General features: G+C 38.4%; 2 protein-coding genes across 2 annotated transcripts in view; both read right to left on the bottom strand.

Annotated features, from left to right (window-relative positions):
- Positions 1-215: 215 nt before the first annotated feature.
- LOC139727585 (FAST kinase domain-containing protein 1, mitochondrial-like) lies at positions 216-11914 on the bottom strand. The gene is made up of 7 exons (XM_071638567.1): positions 9571-11914; positions 9050-9157; positions 6870-6983; positions 5858-6014; positions 3854-3968; positions 718-920; positions 216-378 (listed from the first exon to the last, which is right to left on the bottom strand). The coding sequence occupies exons 1-7, from the start codon at positions 11912-11914 to the stop codon at positions 216-218; spliced, it is 3204 nt and encodes a 1067-aa protein (XP_071494668.1).
- Positions 11915-22971: 11057 nt separating this feature from the next.
- Positions 22972-24306, bottom strand: part of LOC139727586 (uncharacterized) — a 34536-nt gene continuing 33201 nt past the window's right edge. Inside the window, exon 22 of the mRNA XM_071638568.1 lies at positions 22972-24048. Within this exon, the coding sequence (XP_071494669.1) occupies positions 23840-24048 (209 nt within the window). The 3' untranslated portion in view covers positions 22972-23839. The remainder of the gene's footprint in view (positions 24049-24306) is intronic.

Genomic DNA, 24306 nt, shown 5'->3' on the forward strand with positions numbered 1-24306 from the left:
TCCTCTTCTCTTTCTGAACTACTTTATTACATTTCCCATTAGCATACGTCAGTCCTGACTATAGGATCTAAGATTCAACAATGCTCTTAAATCCCTGGGACAGGTCACTTCCCCGAATGATGACTTCACAATCCTCTCCTCCACCGAAATATATCTATCTCTTATTGTCCTCTTCTCTTTCTGAACTACTTTATTTCATTTCCCATTAGCATACGTCAGTCCTGACTATAGGATCTAAGATTCAACAATGCTCTTAAATCCCTGGGACAGGTCACTTCCCCGAATGATGACTTCACAGCTTTGGATGCCTTGGCAACGATGTTGGAAATGGCGGTGCTGACGCTGATGGTGACAACAGTGATGGTGACGATGCTGCTGCTGATGGCAACGTCAAAGATGATGATGATGACATTGATGATGGTGATGATGATGATGACATTGATGATGATGATGGTGATGATGGTGATGATGATGATAATAATGATGATGATGACGATGACCTCGATGATGATAGTGATGATAGCAATGATGGTGGTAACGGTGATGATGACGATGATGGGGATGATGGTGATGAAGGTGATGAAAGTGATGATGATGATGATGATGATGATGATGATGATGATAATGATGATGATAATGACGACATCGATGATGATAGTGATGATGGTGATAACAACAATGGTGGTGAGAATGATGATGCAGATGATGATTCTCTACTTGTCATCTTCCATTTCTCCCCAATCCTCAAGCATCCTGTCGACCATGTCCTCATTTCTCCTTGGCTTCCTTCTTGCTGCCTTGGCATCCTCCTCCGTCTCAGCCACAAGGAGGGGCAGGTTGCCCCCCACCAGGTCCGAGAGGTACAGTCGCTTCGCCTGGAAGGTCGACAGGAGGTCGCGACTCCAATCCGTGTAGGGAATCTATGGTGATTGAATGATGGTGGCATGAAAATATCAAACTGAACGAGTGAAATCATCCTGAAAAATACAAAATGATAATCTCTCATTCCTTCTGTGTGCATACTGGTATACAGTCAAACAGCTCCTGACTTCTTGATACAGTGCTTCAGAACAGCACATTTTATATACTAGGAATATCAGATATTTTTGTTAGAGAAAAAGTTCACTACTCTCAAAATGGACAGGAAAGATCACAATGCAAATTATTCGTTTTGTAAGAAAATTTAAAATGAGAATATCACACAGGTACGACTGAAGATTGTCCACCCATGTATGCATGCGTGTATTTGACTGCACATGTAAACACTCATGGAAAAAAGTATGGGCATGTCCTTGCCAAGCTTTTTGATCAGCAGTCAACAATACAGTTGAACCTCTCGTATCCGGACAAGTCGGGACCGGGGCTCATCCGGATAAGGGATTTGGCTGGATACGGGAGACTCAATGCTTTTAATATACATGTACATATACATACACATGTACTGATGTAGCCCATTGTAGTACCACATGTAGTAATGGGTATACTGCAACCTTTTCATTGTTACACTCAGTAACAGACCCCAAAATAGAGGTTTGTGTTTGCAAGAATGAAATCATTTTCTTTTATAAATTCTTGGGATGATTTACCTAAATAATAATTAAGAAATGTATCAAGTATATGTAATTCATTGTGTTTGTGTAGGAGATCTCAATGAGTTGGGAATCCCCCTTTCCTCCCATAATTATTTTTAAAAAAAATCACGGCGAGATTGCGTCCGTATAATAGAGAGATCCGGATAAAGGGAGGCCAGATAAGAGAGGTTCAACTGTACGTTCAAATCTGTCCTAGACGTAAAGTTACAAAGCCCATTCAGGTGGAGCAATGTGCGTAAGTGTAACAGGAAGACCATGGTGACACAAAAGGGATTAAGGGGATTAGGTAATCTGTATTTATTGACAATTAGATCCTAGACGTCTGCGCCAATCGGTAAAAAAGCACTCCAGTGGGTGGCCAACTGGCAAAAGAGCACTTTAAAGGTTAATCCAGTGACCATTACCAAACATTCCTACTTTTGTTAAGTTTTGGAAAAAAATCTCCAAAGTCTATGTAAACTTAGTGTCTCATTTCATCTTGTTCTGTAACTTTAGAAAAACTGCACAGATAAATTAAAAAGACTGTTATGCCTACATATACCCTCCTATTCAGAATTAGCACAAAACAATTGCCTATGTTGCCCCTCCCCCACATTCTGGTAGCTTTTTGTGTGATTGGTATTGTGTCATATGTCTAAAACTGGTCACTGTGTAAGAATATCCCTTGGTGGTACTTTCATATTTATGTTTTTCTGCCATATCAATTTTGGTACTTTACAATTAGTTTATACAGTGCACTCCCGTTATAACGAACACGGTTATAACGAAATTTCGTTATAACGAAGTAAAACTTCTGGTCCCAAAATTATCGCCATTGAAGTCTATGGTACAAAATTAGCTTCTAACGAACACGGTTATAGCGAAATTTTCGTTATAACGAAATCTTTTCTGAACACCACTGACAAAGAAAAACAAAAGAAATGTGCTCCGTTATAACGAAATGCGAATCACTTTCGAAAATACGTAGCGGAACAAGGATTTATAGCGTCTCTGCATGGGCGAACGCTTCACATCACTGTGTAAGTGTTCGCTCCTTGTGTCCTGCACAGTTTCCGAGGGGGACTTGCATTACTGTAATACAATAATCTCAAATTAAACAAGGTTCGTTTTATTGTTTCGAAGGTACTTTATTACAAAACAAACAGATTCTTATACACCTAAATGTCCGTTGGTTCGGAAATGAAACAGGGTTTGTTATTACGAACATTTTGGCGTTATTCACAGTTTGTTATTACTAAAGTTTGTTAAACCGACAATGAGATATGGTTCTTATTACGACGGTTTATTAGTCAGCCTCGTAAGTCATTAGTCAGAAAATGATAGGAATTCTAAACTTTCGTTCATCGGACCATTAAAAAAAAGTTTCGATAATCCAAAGGTGAAAAAGGTGTGTCCACTAACAAAACTTGGGAATTGCAAACGTCATAATCGTCTCTAAAGATACTTATAATCGAACCTACGAAATTACTAACCTTTCTCATTATTATCATTTATTTTTTATTTACAAACCTTCTTCGGAATAACAAACCTTATTTCATTGTCGGATTTAAAAACCTTCGGAACAGTGAACCATTCTCATTTTTTCATTTACAAACCTTCGGAATGACGAAACTCATATCATTTTCTGATCAACGAGCCTTCGGAAAACGAACAATATATTTATATCTAAATTATGAACTTTCTGAATAATGAATCGTCGAAAGAACGAAGCTTCAAAATAATGAACAAACCCTCGGATTCCCGGGAATGACGCAACTTCGGAACAAAGAGTCTTTCGGAGTAACAAACTTTAGTAAGAAACGAGTCTTTGGAATAGCGAACTGTAACGGAATCCTAAACTATCATTTTCTATACGACTTATTGTGTGACAAAAACAACTTTATGCTCTCTTTTAAATGTAATATCCAAACGAAATTAAAGAGGTACCACCCCATTTCACATAGCTTTCCAGTGTATGATGAGTATTCAACAAACATAATATGATATATGCATGGTCACCTTGTTTTTGTTATATAATGTATTTGTTCGGTTATAACGAAATTTCGTTATAACGAAAGAAAACGGCCGGTCCCGAGCATTTCGTTACAACGGGAGTGCACTGTATACACAGGAACATCAAAGCCTAAACCATTATTGCAACAATGCACTTAGTTGGAATGACTTCAACAGACTTGAGAATTTTCACTCCCTGCATGTATGCACACAAACAAGCACAAACATACACAAACAAGGGAGAAGGCCCGTCTTGTGCACACACTCACCGTGGTGTACTCGTAGCCCAGCATCTCTAGATGGCGCCGTTTCATTTCCACCCAGCTGCTGACACGGGTGATATTGGAACACAAGTCAGTTGGACGGATGATATCTATGGCGACTCTTTGGGAGTTAAGGCAATTAGAAAAAAAACAAAAAAAAAACATAAAATGTACATACATCATAATTGTTACAACTTAGCTTGTGAATAAAATACTTGATTTGTAAAGAATAATAGAAAAAAGTGTTAAGTCTAAAATGCCAATGAATGTCGTAGAACCCTCAACAACTACTACAAATAAGGGACACCCTGATGGCCACAAACAAAAAAGTCACCTGAATAAGTCATTAACTGGCCTATTAAAGGACAAGTTCACCTTCATAAACATAAGGATTGAGAGAATGTAGCAATATTAGTAGAACACATCATTGAAAGTTTGAGGAAAATCAGACAATCCGTTCAAAAGTTAAAGAATTTTTGAAGTTTTTGTGGATGAGAAGACTACTGCAGTGTATGAATAACTTAGATGTCACATGCGTACAACAATATAAGGAAAATATAAAGAGAATTTCACAAAATTCCATCTTTTGAAAAAAGTACATATTCCCCTGACTCGTTACCGACAAATGTTATGGGTAATATTATTCCCCCCTGCCTTTAGAAAGAGGCAAGTCAAGTGCACTTTTATTATGCCAAAAAAGTGAAAATATGTTGAATTTTCTTTTACATTTTCTTTATACTGTTGTACGCATATGACTCACAAGCTGTAGTAGTCTCCTCATCCAGCGGTTCCAACACAAAAATTTAAAAAATTCATAACTTTTGCATCGATTGTGCAATTTTCCTCAAACTTTCACTGATGTGTTCTACTAATATTGTTGCATTTTCTCAATTCTTATGTTTATGAAGGTGAACTTGTCCTTTAAGAAACAGGACCTCACTGAAAATACCTTTTCGTAGTGTTTCACCCGTTGAGGACGAGTCCCGAGTATACTCGGGCAGGTGTCTACGGGAAATGCATGTTGTAGCAAAATCAAACTGTCCTCAACGGGTTAATGTACATCCATTTCCCTGTTATATCTTGTGAATAAATGAGACATGATTATGCCCTTTCAACTCTGTGCAAAAGATTTCTACAAATTTCGGTATCAACTTGAATTCGGCTGACCACAGAGGATCACATGTTAACATGTATGACTGAGTCCCTTCCTTTCAGTGCACCCTTCTCTGGGCGGATTTAAAGCAGGAGAACTCTTAGATACTGTTAACCCCCCTCCCCTAAACAACAACAACAAACAAACAAACAAACAAACAAACAAACAAACAAACAAACAAACAAACAAACAAACAAACAAGCAAACAACAACAACAAAACAGTGCCTGGTGATAAAAAAGAATTCAGCTCTGATAAGCAAGTTGCTTCATCATATCCCAAATAAGAATGTGATAATATCTGATGAATATCATATTTCCTTGGTGCCAACCACTGCACATGACAAAACATACCAATGCACATTCAGAAGAAAAAAAAAATTGAAGCTAAAAATCACACTTAATTCAAAATGGGAAAATTGTACATTTATGATACAAGGCAGCTGAATTCTATTCACAAGCCCCCAAAATGTATCTAACTTCAAAAAGGCTCTCATTTTTGATGACATAAAAACATGCTAAATATTGTAAAAACATAATAAATATTTGGGTTCTCTGCTATCTGGATAATAACTATTATTAGTGCACCCCTGTTATAGTAAACACGGTTATTACAATTTTTCGGATACGAATGAAGTAAAATTCATGGCCCAAAACTATCATCTAGATATCTTTATACACTTTATTTATTTGGATATAACAAAATTTCTATATATTGAAAGAAAACTGTCGGTCCTGAGGACTTCGTCGTAACGGGAGTCTTCTGTATTCATATATTGCCAGGTAAGACCTGGACTTGCATTATCCCAACGGCTTGGCAATATTTTTATCCTAACACACCAAGTATAATTGTATCTACCTATGAACACCTGGCAGACTGCTTGTGTCTGGTGTGACCGTCTCTGAAGAGTGCTGGCTAGCTCCGACCTCATCGTGCCTCGATACTCGACTTCCGAGTGAGCTGTGGTTTATGTACTCTGCAGGGTTGCCACTGCTGTTCAGGAGGCATTCAAAATCTGTCATCGGGTTTCAATAGGAGAAGACCAACAAAGCTTATTACTACGAGTCCGCTGATAGTGTTGAGGGCAAACTTGAAAAGTTGATACAAACATATACTGTAAAAGCTGTTATTTTTGTGTACAGATATTTTTGCAGATGAGGTCACAGACATTTTTGTGAGATGTTGTTTTTCCTGATCTGACAGTGATGCTATAGTTCACTCTGCCACTCAACTGTACCATGCAATATTTTTGCGTGTTCTTGAATTCCTGGCTCAACAGTACAAGTGATTCAAAAAATCATGAAAACTAAACCCTTGTAAAAATAACACTTACAGCTTTTAAAGTAACAGATTCTCACATGAACAAATCATGTCATCACTTTAGGATAATTATATGACAGAAACAGTTTAGATGGCAATTGCATAAACCTGTTCTGAAAGCAAAGATGCAAAATCAAATAGATTTCTGTAATGAATGTGAATGTCCAGTGATGAGAATGAAATGACCTACATTCGATTGTATTTCGAATTTTGCTTCAGCTATTAATAGATTTACAAATACATGTACATGTATTATAAAGATGCATTATCATCTACAATAATTAATCCTAAAATAAAAAGATACCAGTAATGCACTCTTTCATTCATTCATTCATTATTTCATTTTTGATAGAAACAAAAAATATAATAAAAAAAAAAACCCAAGTGCATATTCTTGCAAAACTGTTATAAATTTGCTACAGATTGTTATAGATTTGAAATGCACATTGCTTTGTTTTTTTTTTTGTGCTGTTCAAATGTACTCTACTGCATCACAGATTTTTATGGTGGAAATCAGACAAAGATTGTAGCTTGAATGGTCAGTACTCACCTATAGTGTACGCATAGGGAGTCACAGCGTTCTTACGCAGGAAAGATGGTCCCCCAAGGATGTCCACGAGAACAGACTCTACATCCAGCTTCAGGTAGTGCAGCGGGGATCTCCCTGGCAAAGGATCATAATGACAGTTAATGACAATGACAGTTACCATGGGTATTGCAGATTGTTAATTGTTAGTACCACCCATTCAACATCAGCCCGCACAATGTATCTGTGCATGCATGCGACTTTGGTGAAATATGTTGTGAAAACATGGGGCTGAAATATTGTTGAAATAAGTCTTGGGAAGATGACTTGAAATAATAAATGATAAGTAACTGGTGAACTACACTTTTTGTGATGGCAAAGGGTAATTGTTTATGTTGCTGCAGAAGACAGAAACAAGTAAAATAGTGAAAATGCACTTAAACAGAAAGCATTTAAATTTTAACCTTTGGTAACAACTATGAGAATAAATGCATCATTAGTATGAACAAGTGCAAGAAAACATGAAAACAATGGCAGTCACGGAAAGACAGTAACAGTTCAACTGATAACCATGTATGAAAGTATATGTTAAGGTATAATGAAAGACACATATTTGCATCACAAGTGAAAATCTCATGACAGATGCCCATAAAGACAACACACAGAATCGACATGAAGAATTACATTATGGTAAGACTGAATGCAAAAGTTCAAATGCTTAACTGTTACTTGAAACAAAAGTTTATGAAGTGAAGAGATGTTGAATTTGGATCTCTCATCGATGACACCTCAAATGAAGACTATGGCTCAACACTACATCAGGTTTTGGAATCAAGCCACATAAAATTTCAGCCTTCCATCATGAAACTTAACCATGCACTTCCTCACTTTGTAGGCTCATCTCTTCATTCAAGCATTTGACTTCATTCAGAGGTCTGTACAATTCCTTTGATGACCAGTGTTTATTGCCCAAAATAAACTCCATTACTGACTACAAATTTACTTCCAGTCATCAAAACCTAATCTAAAAGATATCATATTCAGCAAAATGGTTAAGTTTGGATGCCTGATTTGTAAAACAGAATTTTGAGGTACAGCAAACGCCACACATGCCAAGCAAGAGGTGCTATAAACTTTAGGACTAGAACAAGTGACAAATTCTTCCTATTCTACAGCTATATCACCTGGTTTGCATTTATGTCAGCATTCATTTTGCAACTTTTTTTTTCTTTTTTTCTTTTTAAAGCTATGTGGTGACAGATCATATCCTCAGAGGACCTCTTATGTTGACCTCAAAGTTTGGGTATGGAAGAAGAATGATTCATGGAAAGTTGATTTTGTGAGCATAGTTAGTACAACAAAACCTTTAGAGCAAAATGCAACATATCTAGAATTCCTACCAGTCCCAGTCAAAAATTCATATCTGAATTTCAGATCAAGATTATCTTTTCATTATATAAAGTGACATTTTCTATAGAGAGTAAACAAAGTGGCATGAGTGTTCGCAACCTAAGGATTATTAGTTATGCATAATACAAACACAATGCATGAACACAAGAACAAGAAAAATGGCACCAATTTGAGAGAGAGATGCAAATGAATGTTGCAAAACTTGTGGCAAGGCACAGTACCTTTGGTGGAGAGTTGCTTTTGTGCTTTTTTTTTTAAAGAAAGAACAGAGAAGAGATGAATAAAAAATCATGATGCACACAACACACTGCTATGGTCACAGAAAGCTGAATGAAATTCATACACCATCATAACACATAAACATGAAATGGAAGGTATGCATGCAGACGCTGTCAAATGTGTAAAGATCCTAATGTCATTGATAATTTACATTTCTTTCAAACTCCAAACCCAACTGGGCTAGATACCTAATATTGGGAGGGGGGGGGGGTGTGGTGGGGAAGACACAGGGGAGATAGTAACATTGTTCAAACTGTCTACCAAACAGACAAAAATGACCATGACAGGTTTAGCAATAAAAAGCTATAATAACTCTTGGCAAGATGTGTAACTCTCCCCACACCATTATCAATGTTTGTTTGCCATGTGAATACATTCTGATCAACGACCCCAAAGGTTGCACATCATACCTCCATCTCATCCACACAGCATTTACTATCAATGGTAGAGTGAGTCCAAACAACCAGGCTCACACAGCAGTCAGGCTAGAGCACTGCCTATTATATAAAACTCACCTGCTTTGTGTGCAACCTGCTGACTGAACCAAGGCACTCGTAGCTCAGGGAAGTCCAGGCACACAATGCGATTCAGATCTTGAAGCTGGCTAGATAAGTTTCTTGACACTAGCAGAGTAAAAAAAAAAAAAAAGAAGTCAACAACAACAACAACAAATAGAATGAGATAACAAAGCTTATCTACATAGTCATATATAAGATGTTGCAGTACCGGTACCATAATTACCAAAGGCAATTTCAAACATGACTTTCTTTCACCCTGCATGCAGAGAAATTGCAAAACCTTCAAATGCATCATTCTTCCTTATGGACAGAAGAGCCTACTCTTTCACATCTTCAAATATCAGCATTATTAGAAGTCTTTGCTGAGATGTCACGCATGTATATGAGTAAAAACGTTGGATAAAGAATCCAATTTCTGTCTCTTTGAAGGTACCTATATGGAAAGTGCTGAAAATGAGACAGATGATAAAAAGAGCATATTTTGTGATGAAGCATTACTTCTTGGTGTTTTTACATACCGTATGTTTTCTCCATTGTCCGCAAGAAGTCTATGCTGAAAATGGAGCTGAGGAGCTGCGTGGGGAAGTACTGGAGGGCAGCAAAGCGGAGGGCAATGCCAATCAGTCTCGAGGGCCCCAAGTCTGCCATGTAGGGCATCACTCTGGAGTCACACAATTCCTGCAAGAACTCCTCCTCACCAGATGGCTGCAAACTCCCGATGACGAAGACCTCGAGGATGTCACTGACATGGAACGGCGACAAGTCGGCCATGGCAGACCGGACGGTTGACTCAATTGCTGCGAGGAAGGGTTTGTTGTAGATGCGGTGCTGGATGAGGAGTTTGGCAAAGGCTACCGCAGTGGCTGCATCCCGTATCCTGGAGGGATCGAGTTCTGGAACAGAGTGAGGCATTTCTTCATCATTCCTTGCGCATGAAGCGTCGGCGCTGAGTGATAAGTATGCAGATTCAGTCGCAAAGACTGATCTCCTCACATAGTTCAGCAGCACCTGCAGACCAACAGGATCGTCGGGAGACTTTGGGGACAAGTTGTTTGAGAAACCAGTCAGCACGAAGAAGACCCTCCGCAAATCGTTACCAGTCAATTTTGGCATCATCACCAACACCTGTTCCCAGATCCTTGGATCAATGTCTTTGGCACTGATGCCCATGTTGCTCAAGGCATCCAGGGCAAAGACAAGAACATTTGGTGTGATGGCATCCCTAAGTTTTCTGTGCAGTTTCTCAATGAAGATACTCTTGAGCTCAACATTGGTTGTTTTAGACGACATCAAGAAATGAGAAACATTCTTCATGGCGACAAGATCTGTGATGCTGTCTATATTCTCGAGAACATGAGCTTCAATAACTGTAGGCAAGTGTCCAGACCTGATCTTCATACGGCCAACTGCATTGCAGAGTCGTCCGAGCCTCTCATTGGATAAATATGGCACTATTTGGATGGCTTTCTTGATGATCTGCGGCTTCAGGTCAGGCGGGGGATCGTGGCTGAGGACTTCGATGAGAGCGAGCAGCTGATGTGGTGCTTCAGCAACTTGGAAATGTTTTTCCACTTGCTCCTCAAGGAGACCCCTCAAGTGATAATCCTGGAGGTACACCCTGCGCAGGCTGCCGTAGATGATGGCAAGTTCAATTGGGGAAATGGCTGGGATCTGTGGAAGAAGTAACTGACCACTCTTCTGCAAGATGCTTTCCTTACACACTCTGTCTCTCAGAAGCAGAGAACCTTGGATGATGCGTCGAAGATCATTAAACCCAAAGGATGCCCCTTCAACAAAGAGCGTGTGAAATGTCTCTGTGAGCCTCCTTTCCATGTCCTTGGAAGACAAACTGGCAAGTGTATAGAACATATGAGAAAAATCACTTGGACTTGCAAAGTCGTCAAGAAGTTCTGCAAATCGGTGCATCATCCGTCCGGCAAAGGGACTCTGATGTTTGCCTAAGAGGAACACGGCCTTTGAGAGTGGGGCGAGTTTGCTGGTGTTCAATTCTGGAATGGCATGGTACAACTTCTGGGTGATGGTAGCAACAAGTGGCTCTGTGGCGTCCACACTGCAGTGCAAGAGCCCCAGCAACAATCTGCACATAGCTCCGGAATCGGGCTCATCGTCTGCACGGCCAAGAAGATCCTTGGAGTGGGCGATCACATTTCTTATTATGGCACTACCTTCCTCACAGTCTATGCTGTAAACACCAAGTATGTCCTTGACTGATTGGGCACAGCGTATGAACATTGCAGCGTCGTTCAAGTCAAACGTCGGAACTCGGCTTGCACAGGACACATAGAGGGCCACGATGGCTTCAGAAGTCACACCAGGTGCTCCAAATTTGAGGACCAGGTAAAGAGTGTTGAGTGCCTCTGCATTTGTCATCGAATGCGCATGTAGGCAGATTTTCTCACAAAGCTGTGGCAGCAATTCGTGGTGCTGAAGGGTCTCCAGGTACTTCAGCCACAAATTAACATCTGATCTAAAATGCCAAATGCACTCCCAGAGTCGGTTAATGGAAGTGGCAACATCTTGTGGTGTGAACTCCTCCAGATGTCTGCCTATCAAAGAGAGTATGTGCTCAATTTCCAAACTGTCGCCAAATTCGACGCAGCTTGGTGACGATTCAAAATCACTGTTGAGGAATATGTTTGAAGTACAATTTGTATGGGCTGCACTCTGACACTGGTCCCGTGTGTTTGTCTTCCGGGCCATCTTATCCACTTTAGAGACAAGCAATGTCGACGACAGCACCTGCACCCCAGCAATTTTGGGCAAGTATTTGCGCGAGCTTGCTGTGAAGAAGAGTGCTTGCTGTATCTGATCATGAAGCGTGTTGTTTGGTCTCAGAGTCATTGCAGAAACAAACCTCTGCAATTTCTTAGAGCATCGAGCACAGATGTGCAGAAGAGACATTGTCCTTTCTCACTGTCCTTGACCGGTCAAATTGACAGAGCAGTGACACAATTTTCCCAAGCGGAGATATGCCATCATTGTAAATATCTTGCCCATTCCATCAGGAGCATTCTCAAGGGTCCACAAGGCACTGAATGAAAGAACAGGAAAGGTAGCCACTTTATCACAATGAATTAATTATTTCCCATCATTGTTTTTGAAATTATATCAAAAGCATAGATCTTGGCAAAGCTTTCATCTAAAATTTGTTCTGACATGTAAAGGGCAAACTGTTCTAGATATGAAAAGGTGGATGCAATTTCAAATTATGGAATTTAGCAAGTCTTCCATAAGACTGCAATACACACTCTCTGGACACAATGTACACAGCAAAGGGTTAGTAAAAGTGTTAGTAACCACTGCCGAACCAACATAGAATATTCCAAGGAGCTGCTCTACCCATTCTCAGAACAATGCAGCCTCCTGCTGGATCTGCCACCATGTACAGTGTAGGAGGATCCACGCCACACAGTTTTTACTTGCACTTGAGCACTAATACTCACAGAGTCACATTTTATTGTACGATGCATGAGACTGTTGTACACACATAAATAGCACCCCCTCATGACACACAGCCCGAGTTCATCCCAGTATGACAGCAAGCTTTGTACGATTAAAAGAGCTGCAACAAGGGATTACTGCATCAAGGTATCAAGGAATGAAAGTAGGCCAAGTAATGAGCTTTGAATTATGTCACATGTAATTCTTTTCGGGTCAAATAATGAGCATTTGAATCTACTTTGTACACGAGTGTAGTAGTGCATGTAAATTTATGCTGGGCAGGATTTGCTGAATATTTTTTTATAACCATTTAGAATGTTTTCATGAAAACCACAATTTTTAGGGGAAGTTTATGAAGCAAAATTGTACAATTATGATAGACATCTATGTTCAAATGCTTTACAGTTTGACAAGTCAATATGGGCCTAGACTCTATATGGTAGATATCTAAACACAGAATTCAGATACACTTATGCAATGAAAATTCAACAAAAAAAATCAATGTTCTTCTTTAATAGCTTTGTCAAGTCTTACATGTAGTTTTACTATCAAATAGGGCTTTAATGTTATCAAGTACCGTGGGGTCAAGTTCTGCATGCCTACACAAGATCATGGAAGATACAATGTACTGCAGACTTTCTAAATTTTCCTTGTTAAATGTTGGTCCAAAATCGTGAAAATGAGAAAAGATGAATGTGATTTTCGGTAATTTTAAGTCTCAATTCTTCACTGCACTAGGACTACAGTTTGAACTTGTCTTCCACTCCAGTTCTGCTTATCGATAAGCATTTCGTCTCTCTGTTTCAAACATCATGAATACGAGTCTGTAGTGTGACATGAGGGTGTCGCTCAATAAAGTTAATCGTTGGATGAGCAGCTGATGATGAGGATGATGGTAAATTACGCTTTCGTAAACCGACAGACAGCAATTTTAATTCTCCGACTCTCTGACTCTGGTCTGGATCAATTCAATTAATTTTATTTTATTCTATTTCATTTTAATTAATAGAGTCTAAATTATTTTAGATCTAACGTTAGACTTTTAGTGCAGTACCTTTTCATTTGCTCAACAAAGCTGATAACGACTGCAAACATATGAAAACTTATGTAGTATTACTAGTAACGTTAGAGCCTAACGTTTAATTTTTGTCTCTACTTCTCGTTCTCCCGTTCACAGCACACACACACTGGACAGATGAGATGGCCGAGAAAGTCCGCACTTGACACAGAAACCAGCAGATGGGACTATCACCTCGCTCGACACGGGAGACCTTTAATTATTCAGTATTCCAGAGATTTGCCCTTAAATGAGACATCACTGATCATTGGCAACACGTTATCTTTTCATATCAATCGGTACGGATATACCAATTACCATTTCTCTCAGAATCTAGCTCAATGGATCCACTGCTGTTAGCTTCTTGTTGATTCGAGGGCCCCGTTTTTGCCTTGTTTCGTCCATGCCTACGCGCCTTTCCCTTGCCTCACTACTAGTCTTTAACGTTTGCATCGCGTCGCAGAAGCTCGTAACGTCGCAGGAGCTCGTCTCCCCGGTACATGCAAGCCTCGGATTCAATTGCGATCCGACTCGCGATGCGTCTCGCGATCTGACCTGGACCGAATTTCCCCCACAGAACACTAGGTCTAGTACATTGTATACATTTCTGTGGTTTCCTCGAAGCTTACATACTGCGCTGTCGTTGTTGAGTTTGTTTGTTTTGATTACTGATATGTTTATGTGTGCGCGCGTGCGTGTGTGTTGAACATAGAAGAAATCCATTTTGAATTTATCAAAAATTTTGTTGTGAATGTGATGTTTTTCTATACACATCAGGGGCGGATCCAGGAATTCCATAAAGGGAAGGCATCTTTACAAAATTAAAAAGGGTGGGAGGTTCAAGCCCCCTCCAATTTTTCTTTTTATTTCTTTTGTTTTAACAAAAAATACAAAGGGGGTACACGCCTGGTGTGCCCCCCTCTGGATCCGCCACTGCACATGTACACCATAGAAAATGCGATTAGTACATTGTATTTATTTGTTTATTGCATTTTTACAACAGAATTATTTGAAGGAAATAAGAATATACAGGCAAAAGATTTTTCTTTTTAATCAACAACAACAAAAACAACAAAAGGTTTCATACTCATTCATGTTAGAGTACTGGATTGCAGATTTGTATAATTATAGCTAAAATCATTACTCAGGGCTCGACACTAACGGTGGCCCGGTGGCCCGGGGCCACCAAAAATGAAAGTCGGGCCACCAAATTTCCAAAAAGGGCAAATTTGGTGGCCCGCCTCGGGCCACCAAAATTTTTTGAAAAGTATGTCAATAAATTCGTAACTTTTTGCGCCGAAAATTAGCAGTTAAATTTGTTCAAAGGATGGATGAAAAGGACTGAATGAATGCCTGAGAGTGAGTGTTGCAAGTTTGTTGAAGTTTATTTATGAGTAGATATGTCCAACTTCTAATTCTTACTATCATAAATCTTAAATATTTGACTCATTTAAAAAAAAGGACTTTTAATGTTTTTTATTGTTTTTTTTTCGGGACACCACATTTTTCTCTCGGGCCACCAAAAATTTGAAATTTAGGATTTTGGTGGCCCCATCGGGCCACCAAACAAAAAAGTTAGTGTCGAGCCATGCATTACTTTATGTTGGAATTAGACATGAACAGAAAATGAACAATGAGTGTGATAGACAAGGTCTGAACATTGTGACAGTACCCGGTATGTGGACCTAGGCCACGTGTCGTTGAAAAGTTTGTATTAGTCTTTTGTGGGTCCTATCGTTACATGCACAGGTTAGTGTTGAATTTAAATTGACTCCTATTCTTCAAAGTAAGAATAATATGGTCAGCTTTTCATTTCTACTATTCCAACAGTGGATGTAGGGCATCAAAGTTGAATGGCGATGTATTTTAAATTGACTGAAATCCATTGAATCCAATACCCCCATCCCCCCCCCCACACCAAAAAAAAAAGTTTTCTTCTTCTCAGGTTGTGAGACTGCATGGTAACATTGGAAGAGTTCTTGTCATAGAAAAGTGAGCCAAAATGTTGCCAATTCAATTGTTTTTCCCCCTCTGTTTTGAAAGGATTTTTTTTTTCTTGCTCAAGGATACTCTAAATATAGAAACAAACCAAAACATCACAATCTCAAATATCTCACAACGCTAATCAATTATCTCTCAACAAAGTCGATGATGTTTTGTGGTTTGCTGTCGTATCATTATTCACATCTACTATGACTTTACTCTGGAGGCTAGCATGGTCATCTTTATCATTAATGAATCATACCTGTAAACATATCTTTTTCAAGCACTGAACCGTCACTCCACACAATATTGCAACAAAATAAGAGAACTGCGAGGTGCATTTATCTATACAGCATCGCTTTTAATTGCACATACCTTAAAGAAACTCTGCGACAGAAACTTTCCACATTACATGTTGTATATAGTTCCATAACCTGCACCCTATACAATAAGTAAATCATGACAGCTTGTGCGATCCTTAGTTTTACACTTCACTGTACACGTTTTAGTTTGGATCATACTGTCCTCACCCAAAAAAGAAAAAAGATCAAATCTAAACTAAAAAAAAACCCTGCCAAATCAAAATTGTTTTTAATCAATGTTAAGCAGAGATGCAAACAACTGCACCTGGCATATTGCAATCAATAATGGCACAAACTTTTGGTACAGGTTTACTAACAAAATTCATACTTTTAAAAACTAATCGGCATTCTCGGATCGAAACATGCAAACAACACTTGCTTTACTTAATCAAAAGACTACATTACACTGTATATCATGCATTTTCTGAAATACATGACGGCATGTTAGTTCAAATAAATTGAAATAATACATTAAAGGACAAGTCCACCTTCATATACATAAGGATTGAGAGAATGCAGCAATATTAGTAGAACACATCAGTGAAAGTTTGAGGAAAATTGGACAATCCGTTCAAAAGTTACGAATATTTTAGGTATCTGCGCAGTCACTGCTGGAAGAGAAGACTACTACAGTGTATGATGTCACATGCGTACAACTATATAAGGAAAATAAAAAGAGAATTTTACAAAACTTTACTTTTTGAATAAAGTGCACATTTCTTCGACTTGCTACTGACGTATGTTAAGGGTAATATTATTCCCCCTGCCTTCTGAAAGAGAGAAGTCGAGTGTTCTTTTGTTATGTGAGAAAAATGGAAATATGTTGAATTTTCTTTATTCTTTCTTTATATCGTTGTACTCATATGACATCACAAGCTATGGTAGTCTTTTCATCCAGCTGTGACTGAGCAGAAACTTCAAAAATTCATAACTTTTGAACGGATTGTCCGATTTTGCTCAAACTCTCACTGATGTGTTCTACTAATATTGCTGCATTCACTCAACCCACATGTCTATGAAGGTGAACTTGTCCTTTAATACTAACAGGAAATTAAAAAAAACAGCTTGCATATGGTGTAGGATTATATTTTAAATATTTTTCCTTGAAATCCAAATTCAGTGAAAACTGTCGCATAGCGACACACTTAAAAAGCTTTTGACTACTCTTTGCCAAGTTACAACAGACAATAATGTATTCAAGCAGAAATTCTCATGAAAGTGGTTCCTGTGCACAAATGAAGTTGTATTTGGCATGTTTTTAATTTTGCAGACTGCTGACACTGTACTACTGGTAATACTTTGATTAAAAGTGCACAACATACAGCGCACAATCATGTGCATCTTTTTACTTTTTTGTTGAGCATTAGTTTAGTATATAAAAAAATGTGTCCCAAAATCTTTTGCTACAAAATGTTCCACGATTAAAGTAGTAGGTATTTCTCATATATATTTACTATTTTTCTTCTGGTAATTTGACTGGTTCAGCGACAGCTCTTCTATTGCAAGAAAATTCTGCTGTAGAAAGGAGAAGACAATGTACAAAATGAAAGCACGGTGTACACGCAGAAGGAAAAAAAAAAATTGCAACATAATGCTATTTCATTGCTCTACAATGGCATTTTCTTCTTCTTCTTCTTCTTTTTCCCTTTTTTTTTTTTTGCATAGGAGGTGCAGGGTATACTCTGGAATGTCCTATTAATGCATAAAAGATATGATTGATCCCAATATGACAAGACAAAAATCTAAGACAGAATTGTATGCCTTCACTATTGATTAGAATGAAACTGAAAATTGCTGACGCAAGGGCATTTGGAAAAACTGTGTAATTATACCACATTAACCCAGTGCTAACCCAACATGGTATATACGGGACTACACTGCTAAGCTGTTTATCTGGGGTCTAGACTGCACGCTTCTTGAATACAAATACATATGTGGTGGATAAAGAAGGCCAAAATTTGGATTGGGCACATGTCCAGAATGCGCCGCACACTTCTGCAGGCAGTGCAGAATGCCTCATCCTGTGCACAATGTGCGTCCTGACCTAGCTGCCAATCTTCCTCCAAGACAAGCCTTATGTGTGACACACTTCATTTGCAAAGCATTGTGGGAAGGGGGCATCATGGGAAGGGGCATCATGATCAGAGTTGAAAGGTCGTGTGATAGGCCAAAATGATGAAATTCAGTAGCCTGTGCAGGAGTCCAAGTCCCATTCATATGTCAAATGGGGCCAAAGTTGATGCAGTATTCAAGATAAAAATATGAAAAGCTTGTGTTACTTATAGAGTAGGGTACCTCATATCATGGAATAACATTGCCTACAACATATAGAGTAGGATATCACCATAACAAAAAACAAAGTTTTTCTCACTTGCCAAAATGGATATTTGGGCAGGCAAGTGTCCAACACATTGAGCAGACAGGTACCCATTCATTTCACATATTTCACTTTCCCAGGGCAAGTGGGCAAGTGAATCTGTAGCACCCTGGTCAGAGTTTACTCTCTAATACAATTTTATTCGACTTGTATGCAGAGTTGACCGTATCAAGTACTGTACAACGTAAATATTTTTGCACTATTACATGTAATTCTTTGCACCGTGCAGCTCAAAAACATTAGTGGGTTCTTGAATTCACACTGCGCAAAGTGCTTTTTACTTTTATTGTATATTTTCAACAAATTTACAGAAAAGACAGAATTTGATTGAACATTTCCCTGCACGAAAATTGACAAGATGCCTGATTAATTTGAATGTAAGGCTTGCACAGAAACTACTGCAGACACACAAGCGCTCAAATGAATACTTCTACGGCACATGCACATGCACATACACACACACACACATTCGTATCAGGGCGGCATCAATGACGAAGCCAACGATTCAACCCGTTCAAAATGTGCAAAGAAAATTGTGAAGATATTTTCACAGACCATAGAACTCACGCTGGCCAAAAGAAGCGCGAAACGGGCAAAAATCAATGTACTGCGAAAATTTCCACATTTACAATTAATGTGTCTTGATGAGGGAGAATCAGCCATGGTGGTCATTTGTCTTAAGCTGACGTTGAAAGGGAGACATCTTTGCACTACGAGAGAATAAAATTTAATATTCTTTGTATTTTCCATGCAGAGATGAGGGCAGTCTCATCTGATATTCTTGAAACTTACTGATCTGACTTCAAAGATTACCTTAAAAAAGAAAAAAAATGATGGGCTAAAATAAATACTTTCCTTCATGATGTAACAACTTTTTTCTTGTTTTTGCAAAAGCACATAATAATGACATGAATTATTAAATTTTGATAAACACGTACATATTGTTTGTGGTTAAAAATTCCCTCTTTCTCCCCTTTTCCATGTTTTTGAGTAATCAATAAATCACGAAACTGTGGGTTTATCTGCATTTCCTTTCTGGACAAATACTGATTCTAATGAACACATACATGATGATTAAGAAAGAAAGACTAGATGTCACCCTTTCACATGGAACACTGTGATTGCACAGTAGAAAAACTGTCAAAAGTGTTCTCTCTCATGTTACGATACATGTATGTATTTTGATACAGATTAAATCAATAACTTGTAATACAGATATGTCGTGTATATGCAAACCTCAAGTTAATCAAAAGGCTGAGGTTAGTTTCTAATCACTGTACCAAATGACTTTCCATAGTTTTCTTTTGGGTAACATTTTCATTCTACATCAACACTGAGTCTTTGAACACATCACAACTTGTGTCAATTTTCCACATTCAAATTTTTCCTGACAAAATGAAATCCCACTTTACAAATGTTGCTACATACTGTATGCTCCATATATTTTGCAGGGTTTTTATCTTCATGAATTTTAAAACACACAAAAACATTCATTCTGATCCTGACAAGAATGCAACGTGTACAGGGACGTATGTCCATCTACTGCTGTACTCCACCATCTCAAATCTAGCCTCTTGCAAAATTGTTTGAAATCCACACTCATGAAAAATAACACTTGCTGAATATATGGTGATTACAGTAGACATTGGCATATATGACGAAACGAAAAATCATTCATCTACACGTTTATGCAAACAACAATCTTGACACTGAATCAGTGATATTCATAACTCCCTCATCTGTTGTACAGACACCTACCTGGTACTACAATGTATTAAGTGCAAATACTTCCCTTTTAAATTTGCTTTGTAAAAAAATATAGAAATCAATTAATTTTGAGAGCTGCTCTTGTATAATTTCTATTTACATTATATGTTACAATTTTTAGGTGAATGTTACCTTCACATGAAGCTGAGCACCAATCAATCAAAAGCTTCTTTTATGTCCAACTTTGCATCTTTGGTAGGATACAAAGTAAAGTTAAAACAACACTAGTAAACATTGAATTACACTAGAAAATAACAATATGTTTCTGCCACTATGACAAAAAAATAGAATGACATGTTTACAGAGCATGATTCATCACATTAATTTTTAAAAACCAAATGTGTGTATATACTTCAAAATCTTTAAAAAGATCATATCCATGAAAATTGACAATCAATGATATCTACTCAGCCGCAACAGTCCCCCCTCCCTCTCCTTGTCAATCAACAAAATTTCGTTGGCTGAGAATGATAAGGGCGTAAAGTTGCCACTAAACCCATAGGCCCAAATTCACGAAGGTGGTACAAATGAAACCATGGTTTAAACCATGGACAAAAACCAAGGAGCGCCAAGTGTCGCACGGAATATTTCATTGCGAAATTGGTCATTTCGTTGACAAAACGACCATTTCATTAACGAAACAAGGAAAAGTAGAAATTACGCGGTACGTAAAATGTGTCCCCGCCGGAAGTAGCATTTAGTAGCAAAATGTACAATATCGGTAAAAAATCAAGGTCAAAGGTCAAAGAAGTCAAAGGTCAAAATTCTGTGTAAAAGTTTTGAAGCCCTCACCTAGTGCCATCACATAAAGAAAACGGAATCGAAATCGGGTTAGAAATGGCAAAGGAGGAGCATTTTGTAGCCAATGTACAATATAGGTCAAAAATCAAGGTCAAAGGTCAAAGAAGTCAAGGGTCAAAATTCTGTGTAGAAGTTTTGAAGCCCTCACCTACAGACTGTAGTGCCATCACATAAAGCAAACGGAAATAAAATTGGGTTAGAAATGGCAAAGGAGTAGCATTTTGTAGCAAAATGTACAATGCAGGTCAAAAATCAAGGTCAAAGGTCAAAGAAGTCAAAGGTCAAAATTCTGTGTAGAAGTTTTGAAGCCCTCACCTAGTGCCATCACATAAAGCAAACGGAATCGAAATCGGGTTAGAAATGGCGAAGGAGTAGCATTTTGTAGCCAATGTACAATATAGGTCAAAAATCAAGGTCAAAGGTCAAAGAAGTCAAAGGTCAAAATTCTGTGTAGAAATTTTGAAGCCCTCACCTAGTGCCATCACATAAAGCAAACGGAATCGAAATCGGGTTAGAAATGGCGAAGGAGTAGCATTTTGAAGCAAAATGTACAATATAGGTCAAAGGTCAAGGTCAAAGGTCACAACTGAAATTCTGTGTAGAAGTTTCAAAGCTCCCATGTAGTGCTATCATATAAAGCAAACAGAATCAAAATTGGCTCATAAATGACAGAGAAGTAGCAAATTGAACATTTTGATCACACACGGACGCACAGACAGACAGACGGACGGACAGACGGACGGACGGACACACGGACACACACACGTACGGAGCCCGTTTCATAGTCCCCTGCTCGAACTCGTTCGGCGGGGACAATTATCATTTCGTTGACGAAATGTTCATTTATTCACAAAATGTTGTCATTTTGTTACAAAATAATCATTTTATCGACGAAATGACTGATTTCGTAACGAAATATTCCATGCCACACTTGGCACTCCATGGTTTTTGTCCATGGTTTAAACCATGGTTTCATTTGTACCACCTTTGTGAATTCGGGCCATAGTGTTCAAGGCACCTTAACACCCTTCTCATTCTCAGCTGACGAAATATTTTAACGACTTATCCTACCTGCTGTTCAAGTGTCTGAGGGTGAATAGCTGGTCAGGTGAAATGGACTCTTTCACTCAGTGCTTGGTCAGCGACTTTCCAGGTTTTAAGAAAAATACATGATCTTAAGAGTGAATCACACTGTGTAAACTGTGTGTGTGCCTCACACAGACTCCATTGTGGGATTCAATATTGTGCCTACCGCTACGTACTTTTGAATGGCTACTGACAGAATGCATTTCAATCCTTTTTGTACAGTGTGTTGTACCTAATGCTTGAGCGCATTCACTGGCCACAAAAATGTCTTTTACAACAACTGAGAAAGCAACATGACTTGTCTACTTAACCATACAGCTATGGTCTACACCACCAATTTTCATGATCATCTACTCAGTCAGGTATTAAAGTTTAATTCCAAATGAGTTTACAACTTCCTTTTCTGTGCCAACATTAACATCATGTAAATACCATGTCTATGGTAACCTTGTGGATGCATTTAAGACATCTAAAATGAAGTCAGTATAATCATACAAGATAAATGGTGATATCTCCTTTTTTTCACCTCCGTTCGATTCATAAAATTTTTTCAAAAAGGGTGTGATTCTATTTCTACTTTTTTGCCCACAATCAGGATTAAATGAAACATCCATCTTGATATAAATTGACAATGATAAACTATGATATTCCATAGACAACTTCACTGTAGATACGTTTGAAAAAATACAAATGGAAAATATCATTCGCATACTTCAAAACTACACGCTACTTTGCTTCTGTATAAAATACCTGAAGCAGAAATGTTTATACAACATGGCAACATTCATGGCCTGTGTAAATTGCATTTATTACAATACTGTTCAGGTATTTCAGGAGTATGCCGAGACAAAATGTATACAGGATTTCCCGCGTGATGAGCTTTTACACTTTTAGCGACTAGCCAAGTGGTAAATACTGTGTAGATAAGAACTAGCACCAAGCACAAAATGCACAACTACTTTGAACATACTATTTCATTTTCAGTCTCGCTCCTGGAACCAAATTTTAAGGTAACACTCGTAGTCATCGTTATGGGACATGAGAACAAATTTACAGAATGGAACACATCATGTGCAACAAAATCTTTTCTAGTAGACTGATTAAAACTTGTAGAATTTAGAAATCTGACTGCATTTCCTCCTGCAAAACTTGAGTCATTGTTACACAAGTTACAAATATCCTACATTCATCCCTCACAGTATCTATTAAAGTCTGTTGTTGAACACTGTAAGAATGTGGTATTTGGTGTTTCTGTTTGTTTTAAATATTTGATTCTTATCCATCTATTGTAGTACTTTCACTACAACGAGAAAATATTTTGTAAACTTGGTAAGAGGATCTGATGATTGTGGGAATCAATGTTCAATAGCAAGCAGGGAAAAGGCTCAGACCAAGAATATTGACCACTACTATAAAACAGACACTCATTCAAAGCAGTGAGTGATACCCTGTAGAAAGTCAGTCAGTGAGGGGAAGCAAACAGCTATCTTTACACGCAGCGCACTTTGGCTTTAGTATGTCAAGTATTCCACAAACATACAGTTTCTAATTTTACAATGTACGTCACTCCTAATGCATATTTTTTTTTTCCTTCTCTCAGCTTAACATCTGCAAAAAGCATGAAAGTGACACAGGTCTTACCCTCAAAAAAACAATTACCAGTATGCTTGGCTCGTAAATCCAGCGTGGCAGAAATATTCCACATCTCATCATCGGGGAAAGAGAAATTCAAGATGGAGATAAAGGTTGGTGTAACCCTCCATGAGGAAAAAACAAAACCCAAATTCTAGGAGATGAAGATGGTCATGCCTCAGAGTGAGGCCACAATCTGTGTTGCATGTTCACCAATGAGTTGTGCCAAGATCATCGTCAATCAACACTTTTCCCGCTTCTCAACTTTGAGAGGGCGCACCTCCTTCGTCTGCCCTGGCCGATTCCCCTTCCACCTTTCCAAGTTGCGCGATGCGTCCCGCGAGCGGTCGGGGGATGGTGCACAGCGGGCGAATGCTCCAAGCAGCAAGAGCCTCTGAGGCAACAGCCAAGTTGCAGGGCGACAAATCACAAATGGCTTGGGCTGTGAAAATCTGCATAGGCCAGGGGACTGAGAGGGGAAAATGGAAAGAAAGGAAAAGAAATAAAACTATGTGCATCCTTGAACAAGAGATTTTATCCACAGTGCATCTCTTAATCAAAGTGCACAAAAGGGTACTGTAAAAACAGAAATTGTTTAGTCCATGAACCTTTCATGAATTTTGCAAGGAGCCAAGATTTGCACTCGTAAAATGCAATCAAAAGCTCTTGTCAACACAAAGCAATAAATGCCAGTGCAATGCTCTACAACGTACAATTCAGTTGACTT

This window comes from Diadema antillarum, unplaced genomic scaffold (assembly GCF_040938485.1).
Source record: "Diadema antillarum isolate AM-2024a unplaced genomic scaffold, OU_Dant_1.0 seq00000136_RagTag, whole genome shotgun sequence".
NCBI classification, from domain to species: domain Eukaryota; kingdom Metazoa; phylum Echinodermata; class Echinoidea; order Diadematoida; family Diadematidae; genus Diadema; species Diadema antillarum.